Genomic DNA, 10,044 nt, shown 5'->3' on the forward strand with positions numbered 1-10,044 from the left:
ACCTGAAAGCCCGGTGTAAAATGACAGTCGCACGTCCATGAATTATTGCCGAGATACAGATTAGCTGCATTTCTATTGTGCAGCAATGCATCCTCCAGAGCGTAAGTAGGCAACTAAAAAACGTAGACTAAAGAATCATAAATTGTATTTGTGGTCTTATATGCTGAAATAACAACTGGTGATATAAAAAACAGCGCGTGATATTTTATAATCTCCCCAAATCGGGTATCTCAATTCTTAATCGTCTACCGTGCTGCACGAAATCAACTCAAACAGTTTTTCCATATATCGACTCGACATCCGTCAAATGAAACGGATTGTTTGCTTACGTGACATCTGATAACTTTGACACGGCAAACTAACATCGGTAAGTTTATTCCCTCGAAGATTAAGGCGTCGGAAATGGTCCAGCCAGTCTGATCCTTCTAAGCGAGCGATAGATTCTACCAGATTATCGTCTATGTAGAGGTCTAACAGGGACTTGTAAGCGGGATTTGTCGCAAGCGGAGTTAGGTCCTTGATCTATAGTAAACAACAGACCAGATTAAAGTATTTTAACCACCGTCTAATATGAATCATTATAATATGTAGATATATGAAAAGTGCATTATATAAGAAAACTAAAGGGAAATAATTTTCAATATGTTTTTTTATATTTATTCTTTATAAAATATATATTATTTACTCTTTAAAAATTTAAATAAAAATATATGTTTTTTTCTTTAAAAATAATAAGTTTATATTGATATTTTATAAGTTGCTTTGAAATATAATTATAAATATCTATCTGAATCTCATATTTGTCAACGTTTTGTACTTTCTACTTCATAACTTCACGACGCGTCTGTAAAAATTATTATTTAAAGGGGGAGAATTATGTAAATATAAATGACCTTATTTCCACTTAGGTGAAGAATGTTTGTATCTGTGGGTAAAAATTCGGGCATTTCTGTTAGACCGCGATGACTGCAATTGACTGAAATAAAAACTATAAGCTGTCTCTGCGTAAGTTCGCCTGGAGGAGTAACGTAAATCAATTCGCAATCGCAAACAGTCTCTTTGCATTCCTCCTTCAATGTCTGAAAATCAGATTGATTTAGCGGGGAACTCAAGATCTGTTTAATCATCAATTACAGGAAGAAGATGCATTTTCTCGTTACCACGATTATCTTGACAACCGGGACAAGCGGTCTTCCATCATGCGGCGTGGCACAAAGTAATTTGTCTTTGTCGACGACTTTACTCGCGGCTGATCCTTCACTGGAGTCCAAAATCCACGCTACATCTTCCGTACATCTCAATGGATTACCTTCGTCAGTACATCTTCATTAATTATCCAACATTCGCGCATCAATCGAATACAATTTTGATTAAACAATTCATTAATCACGTAAAAAATTTTAGCACTACAGAAGTATTGCACAGTGTATTTCACAAAAAATATAATATACATTTTAGTTTGCCAGATTTTCTTAAATCATAACTTATTTATTTGACAAATTTGTGCATAAAATTTTATCGAATTATTCTCACCGGTCAGATAAATATCTTTTAACGTAGGTACATCAAAAACCGTAATACTGATGTCTTCGAGAGCATTGTTTCTTAAGTCGAGGCATGTTAAAGTCCGCAGATTAGAGAACGCATCGTTCGGTAGTAAACGCAGTTTGGTGCCGGTCACATTGATTTTCTATTAATTAATTAATATAAACATTTCCTCCAAGCTTTTGTAAATATTTTCGAGATAAAATATACGCGAAATATAATCTCGCAATAAAAATGAATTTTCATGATCAATGTCTTCCAAGACAGTTTGCTGAACGACAGTTTGTATCCTATTCTTTGATTAAATAATGTTAAAACTGTCCCACTTATTGTCCATGAAAATTCGAATAAGCAACTTTAATGAAGTATAGACAAAGTTCTCGCTTGCTGTTCATTTGGCCAAGCATTTTCTACCTCCAGAAATTGCATCTCGCTTGGAAATGCAGTTGATAATTGAGTTAAGTTACTGTTCGCGATTATTAACTTTCGTAAGGATGTGAATCCCCGTAGAATCTCTTGCGGATCAAACGTTGCCTTCGGCCATACACAAAGAATAAGTATCTGCACATCTTTAACCCTAAAAATATTATTTTACTTTTTTTAAAACGCTTTATCTTTTTAAAATAATTACAATATCGAACTACTTATACAGCACAGATCATTCTAATAACGCAGCAACTTTTTTATTGTAATGTTCCAACAATATTGCAGTAACAGTGCAAATGCTACAGCAATGTTTCTACAAGTCTCTGCTTTATGTAGATAAACTTTAATTTTGCGTCAAGGAATCAACAATATTAACTCGATATTTATAAAAAATTTATATTTTAGATTTAGTTCTTAGTAGTATTACCTTGCTCTCCATTCATCTTTAAAGCCGTTAAAACAGACGAGACGTTGTTGACTTTCCGTAAAGTCGCATTCGGGGTGAATATTGGCACGTGGATGATAACAAATCTCGTCATCTTTCGTGAAGCCACGAGATAAATGTACATGTATAAAGAACGCGAATCTGTAAATAAAACAGTTTAATTGTAAGGAAGATACCGAATTATAATGCGAAGTTATCTCGCGGACGTTAGATATGCTTCTTCGTGATATCAAAACTAGCTTCTTGCGCTCATCATGTTTAAATATCAATGCGTGATCGCACAGAGATATAATTTATCCTATTTGTTCGTAAAATAATAGTTTGTTTAACAATATTACACAATTCGTGGACTCTCGTGGAGGCGTGCGACGGAAGTAAATAGATGGTGCACGATAGGCCAGCATGTGAGATTTATAATCTTTATTACGTGGCAGCTTCGTTATTTGCGCAAGACGATAACGAGACCGATGTACCATTATATTCGCCAGCGTCAAACTGACTTACGTACATAATTTAATATCTCGTATTTGTTTTCCTAGCTTTTGATGCGCACCGCAATCGTTTTAACTTATCAATGTTTGAAACACTTTCGCGATTGATTAGCCGCCGCTTTCCAAACAATTTAATTTTAACAGCTCAACCGTTCTTAATGAATATGAACAAATTACACAATGCGAATGTCTGAATCTTCGCCTTAATCTTGTTTTTGATTGTCGCAATATTGTCGCGTTGATACTAAATATTGTGTAAATGTCGTTACAGTTATCTCTCCGCTTAACGGTGAACCATCCTTCATATGAAGAACCTCGCAAATTTAAGGCTTCTTTACTGTATATTAGATCTCAGATTGTGATATTAGAAGAAAATTCATAATAAAATTCTTGCAAAGTATATTTAATATGAAAATATATTGCAATAAAATAAAACTTACAATCCATAGAATCAACTTGTAAAATATACCAAAAACTCTCCTTTTGTTTTGTTAATTTCTTCTGGAAATAAGAAGATAGTTTTTGATACATTTTATAAGTCTTTTTTTATGTCTATTCTGTCAATTGAAAATGTTGTTTTATTGAAAAATATTTCTATTTAAATATAATTTGCAAAAATATTTATTTTGTGTCTTCTCGTTTTTAATATCGTAATTGAAGATAGTAATAGTGAATGAACAGGAATCTTAATCAGTATAACAATCAAGTGTGCCTTTTTCTAATTGCAACACGTAATTATCTATACAAAATAGTATTTGTTTATAAATCTAAATCAATGAAAATAAATGTGATAGTTTTCAAATACAGTGAAAATATTAATTTCCTGGCAAATTATATTTATTTTTTTTAACAGATATTTATATTAAATATATCAGAAATCTTTAACGCATTTTAAAAATTTTATAAATTTGTAATAACAATTTATTATAACAATTGATATGTTATCAATGATCGATCGATATCTTATAAAAATCTTTTACAAGATTTTGGAGAAGCCGGTTGCAAAATTGATTTAAATATTATAATAAAATCTGCGCAACGTTAAATCGTAAGCAAAAGATAAATAAATACTCACAGAAAAGTTCGTTGCACTATCATTCTCAAAACATGAAATGTTAAGATACAGTCAATAAGTATCAACGTTGATAAGTTGTTCACACAAACAAACAGTAATTTGTAAAGGGAATTTTATGTAATGGAATTTTCGTATCACTCAGCACTTTTTTTTTAACGCAATAGATGTCGACCTAACGACGTACTCGTACCACGTGTGCTAACGCGATAGGTGTCGTATCAAGAATGGCAGCGCTGCTAATGAGAAAATAAATGCTATATTCGACGTGTCAGCAGGTGGATAACTTAAACGGCTTAACATGTAATGAACATATTATGCGATAACAGTTGTGGAGAAGCGATCTATACTCGTGCACATATTACGATCTATACTCGTAATACATATTGCGATAATATATTTTTTAAACAGTGAAATTCACAACGTCAGCCGGTGAGCGAACATCATGCTCGCATTATTACAAGTTTCAGATTTTTAAAAGCAATTGTAAAAATATTTGGTAATATTATTGAATTTGTGACATTTTTTATTGTCTGTAATTAATAAATATTATATATTACCATAGTTTCAATTTGGATCAGACACCATAATATTCAATTTTAAAAACATCATCGTATTATATGTGGAAGTAGCTTTTTGCATTAAATAAGAAACTTGCATTGAATATGATTGAAATCGAATTATTCAATATTTTCTATATAGTACAATTTTTAGCGAATAAATTAAAAATTAAAACAATGTAAAAATAAAAAATCGAAAAAATATTAAAAAGTTCGATCACGATAATTTAATTCTAATAAATTTGTTTGGCAAATCTTAACAAGAAAATATTCAAAGAAAAAATTTATTTATAAAAATAAAATATGAGTATAATATAAGTATGATGTGATACAATACAAAAATGCTATGTTTAATTCAACTATGATTCATTCAAAAGTTAATTGAAAGTGATTATTTAGTGTAAAAATTGTTCGCATAAATACGTAATATAAGCAAATTAATTTATCTTTCCTAATTACGTTAACAAATTTGAATCATAAAATTTATCAATCTATTTTTTGTTTTTTAAACTGCTTTAGATGATTCAAATCTATCATTTTTTATATTTAATCTGTCCAAATGTACGCATTAGATTTTCAAATTGCGAGCCACATTCGATTAAATATTGGACTAGGGAATCAGCAAATTGGACAAGTTTTTAGTCCACGCTATTGGTCTGTGTCTGTATATTTAGTCCAAAAAAGTGGATCTTCTTTATCGACTGAGTTTTCGCCATTAAATGTCAGTTTATCCCCTAAAAAACCTTCTCGCAAATTCCTGACCATACGCGCGCGAACGAATTCGTGGCGCTTTTATGAACGCGATTAGTGTGTAACCCTCTATCTGGTTAAGGACGACGACGGTTGCATTGTGCACCCTCGAGAAAAGCGCATTTTCCGGATTCGCCTGTCGGCGTCGGCTGGCATCGGCGATATTCAAATTTTGTGGCAGGACTGCAAGCAAAGGCAGATCGGAACGACGTGATCGAGATAACGTGGGACGCTGTTTTGCGTCGTCCAACCGCGAGTGTTTTCTAGATACGAAAATCGCCGCATCGTCGAAGACTCGATGTCAGGGATAGCGATAGCCAGGCTCGCTGAGGAGCGTAAAGCATGGAGGAAGGACCATCCGTTCGTGAGTTTCTGTTCCTCCTACGCTTTCCCGCGGGAACGCGCCATCGGTTTCCCGCTTGGTGCGCCATAGAATCCCGGCAGGGCAGAACATCACGTTACTCCATCGTTACTTGTCGCGATTGTAAACAGTGACCCTGCATCACCCGCGTGGCATTTCATACATCTTAAAAGCTAGAGTCTACGTTATTCGTTTTACCATAACCAACATTTTTACTCATATAAGCAATTTTTATCTTATCTGTAGAAAGAATCAAATTAATTGGTCTTTAATCAATGTATAACATTGGACAGTAAGACTGAATCATGAAATTTTAGAGAAATTTATTTTAGTATTGTGTTTAGAATAGTTTAAAATTTTGTATATATATTTGAATTTTTCCTGTAAATAATATAAGGACTATTTGTAGGGGTTTGTAGCTAGACCAACTAAAAATCCAGACGGTTCCCTTAACTTGATGAGTTGGGAATGTGCGATACCTGGAAAGAAATCTGTAAGTCAATTTCTTTCAAGTGTAGGTGACAAATATTCGAATTAAACTTGCGATTTTGCAGACTCCGTGGGAGGGTGGCCTGTACAAGTTACGTATGATTTTCAAAGATGACTATCCTTCAAGCCCACCAAAATGTAAATTTGAACCTCCTCTATTCCATCCAAACGTTTATCCATCAGGCACTGTATGTTTGTCGCTTTTGGATGAAGAGAAAGACTGGCGACCAGCTATCACAATCAAGCAAATTCTCCTTGGTATTCAAGATTTATTGAACGAGCCAAATGTGAAAGATCCAGCTCAAGCCGAAGCTTATACAATATATTGGTATTTATGAGACATTCAGATTATGAACTTAACAATAGTAATCTGAAGAATAATTGAGGATTTCTTTTGCAGCCAAAATCGTTTGGAATACGAGAAGCGTGTTAAAGCTCAAGCCAGAGCAATGGCTCCGCAGGAATAAGTCACAAGAATTGTCAACTCGACATATTTAAAATATGTGAGAAAGATATTGTATGTGGATAAACACATCATAAACTGATTCATAGCTCTTTATAATTAATCTTTTTTACGAGTAATTAATATATGTTGTAACTAGTTAAGTAGTTCATGGTCTTAACGTTTATTTATCGAATATTGTCTTTATTCAATGTGTATATTTTTCAAAATTTCAAAATGTAGTGTATACTAACGTCAACATACGAAAATCAACATATAAATCACATATAAATTCTTTCGCACATAAATAATAATTCTTATTAATATTAAGACCCATGTTATAAGATATGTATACTTTAAGGCAGAATTATTTTTTGATCAGCCCTTTAATTTTTAAGTCTTACAGATAATTACTGATGTTATTTTTAAAACAGTGATATAAGAGAAATTAAAAATAGCTGCTATTAAATAAATATCCATCGTCTCAAGTTTCTCTATCAGTTCCATCTTTTAATAAATGATAGTATGCGTAGATAGACTAAATTTACTATGTACAATTTTCAACAAAAAAAAATAAATTTAACTCGTTAGAACATCATGATAAAAAAAGATGACCTTTGCACTCATTGAATCCTAGATAAGTATATGCAAATAGTATTTCAAGAGAATCGTTTTCCACGTTGATGAACACACATTTGACACTTGAATCGATGCGACGGTGAGTAAAGTAGTTTAACATAATGTAATACTCCATTATCGATTTTCGCTATTATCTTATCAGTACAGCTGTTTTGCGTAGACGTGACGCATCACTTTCGAAACCTCTCAAAGTGATCTTTGGATAAAGTACATCATATATGATGAGTCATACCGTCAGTGTGTTGAATATTGATGAGAATATGGAATATGTATACAGTGGTGCAATAACAAATTACTAGCATTCACAGTACTGCACAGTATCATTTCGTAACACAATGACGGGAGTTGAAAATTGCGCGTTCCAGAAATTTAACGCCGGAATCGTTTTCACGTGCGTGCTTGGTCTGGTTCTTTCATACTACGCTTACACCGTGGAGGTCAAAAAGGATCAAGATGATTCGTACCAACCGATGTGCGACATTTCCGAGCATATAAGCTGCACCAAAGTATTTATGACCGAGTAAGCAAGTATTATCGAATCAGTGCAATGGTACTTGAACGTGACTTAACATATGCTCAAATCTTGAATAATTAAACGAGTGTTAATCTATATCTTTATTCTATGTAAATCATTACGATTTTTTTTTATTTACTCAACAGTTCCGTTCGTTAACATAAACATGTTGCATAAACATGGACATTGTTCAGAATCAGTGAATAAATGTGACTGTTAAAGCTTTACTAATTTTTCAAAAACGCAATATAGACTTTCTCTCATTGTTTCATAATATGATATAATATACATATATGTAACGATATCGGTATATAAAGATATTTTATTAATATTTGCATGTTTTTGCATTACGCTCGATTCACAGGTCATAAACAACAATTACATTAAGCCATTATTTCATTTGTTTTTGTCGTACGACAAATTTTTTCAATTTTTTCAATTTGTTCATTGACTATTGCCCGCATTCATATCTCAATCAGGCCTTATATTTAAGGCTTCCTTAAATTTATCTTTAGATGCTCTACGAATTATTTCATTGGCTGCTGAGCATCTAAAGATAAATTTAAGAAAGTCTTAAGTACAAGGTCTGACTATGAATATAAGATATATAAGATTGAGAGATCCGAGGATCTCTATCTATACTCATTTACTTATCATACGACAAAAACACACAAATGAAAGCACTTTTAGTGATGTGTTCTATTTCACGAATGATGCGCGTACAACATGATTTTATTCTATTGTTTAATATTTGGTGAGCAATAAGGATAAATTAACATATCATGTTCCAGTGAGAAATGATAATAGAATCGACATCGAATCTATTACATTATCATTTCTCACTGGGTTGCATCATTCATGAAACGCATTCTAAATGATTACAATGAAGATTGCTGCTGAGTAAGTGCTATATAAAGAAACTTTAACAAATCCAGGAAATCATTTCTCATTGGCTATCACGTGGAATATAAGGTTCTAAGGGTTACCACATACTTTTCATAATAATAATCATAAGATGTGACGTAAGCATTAGTTAACCACAGTCAAGAATTAAAAAATTAAAAATTTTCAGTTCTGATTGACTAATTCTTATGACACGTGTTACAGTTATTGAGTTATGGCCGCAGCACAAATTCTTACATAAAAGAGATCGATTCTGTAACTCTTAGCGACAGTTGTTGATATCGTTGCGCAGATATTATATAAAGTAAAAAAGCTGCGCAATGACATCAACGACTGTCGTTACAAGTTACACACATTCTACAATAAGTCATTAGTTATAAATCAGAAGTTAGAAGCTGGAAATTGACCAATCACAGTCGTTAATTTTGGCAATTACAGAATTGGCCCTTAAAACATAATACATAGTGCATAAGGGAATCAACCAATCGAAATTCTTCTTTTTTATGGAATGGGAGGAAAGGAAAGATTCTGATTAGTTAATTCGCTTATACATTATGCGTTATGCAAAAGTCTGTGCTGCGGCCTTTATTCGTGTCACCGACAAGGTACTATTAAAGACCGACATCCTTATGGGAGTTCGCGTCCTTGTGAATATTGAAGTGATTAAGAGTTAAAAACTGATAATATTGTACGTATTTTTATGATTTATTAGTTTAATAGACGTATTTATGCATTTAGAACTCAATAATACTCGATTTTTCTTTAAAATTGTGATTTCAGTGTTATCGTCAAAGTTTGATTATCAACAGAGATGATAACTGTAGAGAAAAAAATTGTAATTTTTCTACAATATATAGGATATTACAGCTCTATAAGTATGCATATTTATTTATGGAATATTTATGTAATAAAAAAATCATAAATTTAATAATGTATAAATTAAATATTTATGTTAATAATAAAATTTATATCAATTGTCGATAATGTCAGCGTTCTTCAATTATCTCTGGACCCTTGAGACCCTTTTTATACCGCCGAAAATTTGTCCAGGGTTAACGGTCTTTAATAGTATCTCGTTGGTATCCGTGCTGGAAAGTATGTGCGGTGACCCTAAAGTTTGGTCTGTTCGTGTTGCTTGTACTTTTTGCATTGCGTATCTTCAAGATTAGAGAGCCTTAAAGGGAGAGAGTAGGGTATATCCACACAAACTTGCATAGTGGATATACTTTTAAAGCCATAGCACAGACTTTTGCATAACGCATAACACATAGTGCATAAGCGAATCAACTAATCGGAATCTTTCCTTTTTTCCCATTCCATGGAAAAGAAGAATTTCGATTGGCTGATTCTCTTATGCTCTATGCAAGAGTCGGTGTTACGGCCTTAAAGGGCTTCACACATGAAATG

General features: G+C 32.7%; 3 protein-coding genes and 1 long non-coding RNA gene across 6 annotated transcripts in view; 3 read left to right on the forward strand and 1 right to left on the reverse strand.

The window, feature by feature from the left end:
- LOC108755709 (protein singed wings 2) overlaps positions 1–4,200 on the reverse strand; it is a 5,265-nt gene extending 1,065 nt beyond the window's left edge. For both annotated transcript variants that reach the window (XM_018498897.1, XM_018498898.1), the window contains exons 1-8: positions 3,983–4,200; positions 2,399–2,557; positions 1,960–2,122; positions 1,534–1,690; positions 1,161–1,309; positions 894–1,079; positions 364–522; positions 3–113 (exon numbers count right to left, since the gene is read on the reverse strand). In XM_018498897.1, the coding sequence (XP_018354399.1) occupies positions 3–113; positions 364–522; positions 894–1,079; positions 1,161–1,309; positions 1,534–1,690; positions 1,960–2,122; positions 2,399–2,557; positions 3,983–4,005 (1,107 nt within the window). In that variant the 5' untranslated portion in view covers positions 4,006–4,200. The remainder of the gene's footprint in view (positions 1–2; positions 114–363; positions 523–893; positions 1,080–1,160; positions 1,310–1,533; positions 1,691–1,959; positions 2,123–2,398; positions 2,558–3,982) is intronic.
- LOC108755633 overlaps positions 1–6,940 on the forward strand; it is an 11,615-nt gene extending 4,675 nt beyond the window's left edge. Inside the window, 5 exon segments of the mRNA XM_018498747.1 lie at positions 5,358–5,546; positions 5,549–5,653; positions 6,060–6,143; positions 6,205–6,467; positions 6,540–6,940. Of these exon segments, the coding sequence (XP_018354249.1) occupies positions 5,358–5,546; positions 5,549–5,653; positions 6,060–6,143; positions 6,205–6,467; positions 6,540–6,606 (708 nt within the window). The 3' untranslated portion in view covers positions 6,607–6,940.
- On the forward strand, positions 294–1,218 carry LOC108755721. Its single transcript, XR_001939782.1, has 3 exons — positions 294–367; positions 909–1,005; positions 1,137–1,218. It is a non-coding gene; the product is annotated as an uncharacterized LOC108755721 (long non-coding RNA).
- A 441-nt stretch (positions 6,941–7,381) lies between the features above and the next one.
- Positions 7,382–10,044, forward strand: part of LOC108755715 (vitamin K epoxide reductase complex subunit 1) — a 3,777-nt gene continuing 1,114 nt past the window's right edge. For both annotated transcript variants that reach the window (XM_018498907.1, XM_018498908.1), the window contains exon 1: positions 7,382–7,740. In XM_018498907.1, the coding sequence (XP_018354409.1) occupies positions 7,556–7,740 (185 nt within the window). In that variant the 5' untranslated portion in view covers positions 7,382–7,555. The remainder of the gene's footprint in view (positions 7,741–10,044) is intronic.

This window comes from Trachymyrmex septentrionalis, unplaced genomic scaffold (genome assembly GCF_001594115.1).
Source record: "Trachymyrmex septentrionalis isolate Tsep2-gDNA-1 unplaced genomic scaffold, Tsep1.0 scaffold9, whole genome shotgun sequence".
Lineage (NCBI taxonomy): Eukaryota > Metazoa > Arthropoda > Insecta > Hymenoptera > Formicidae > Trachymyrmex > Trachymyrmex septentrionalis.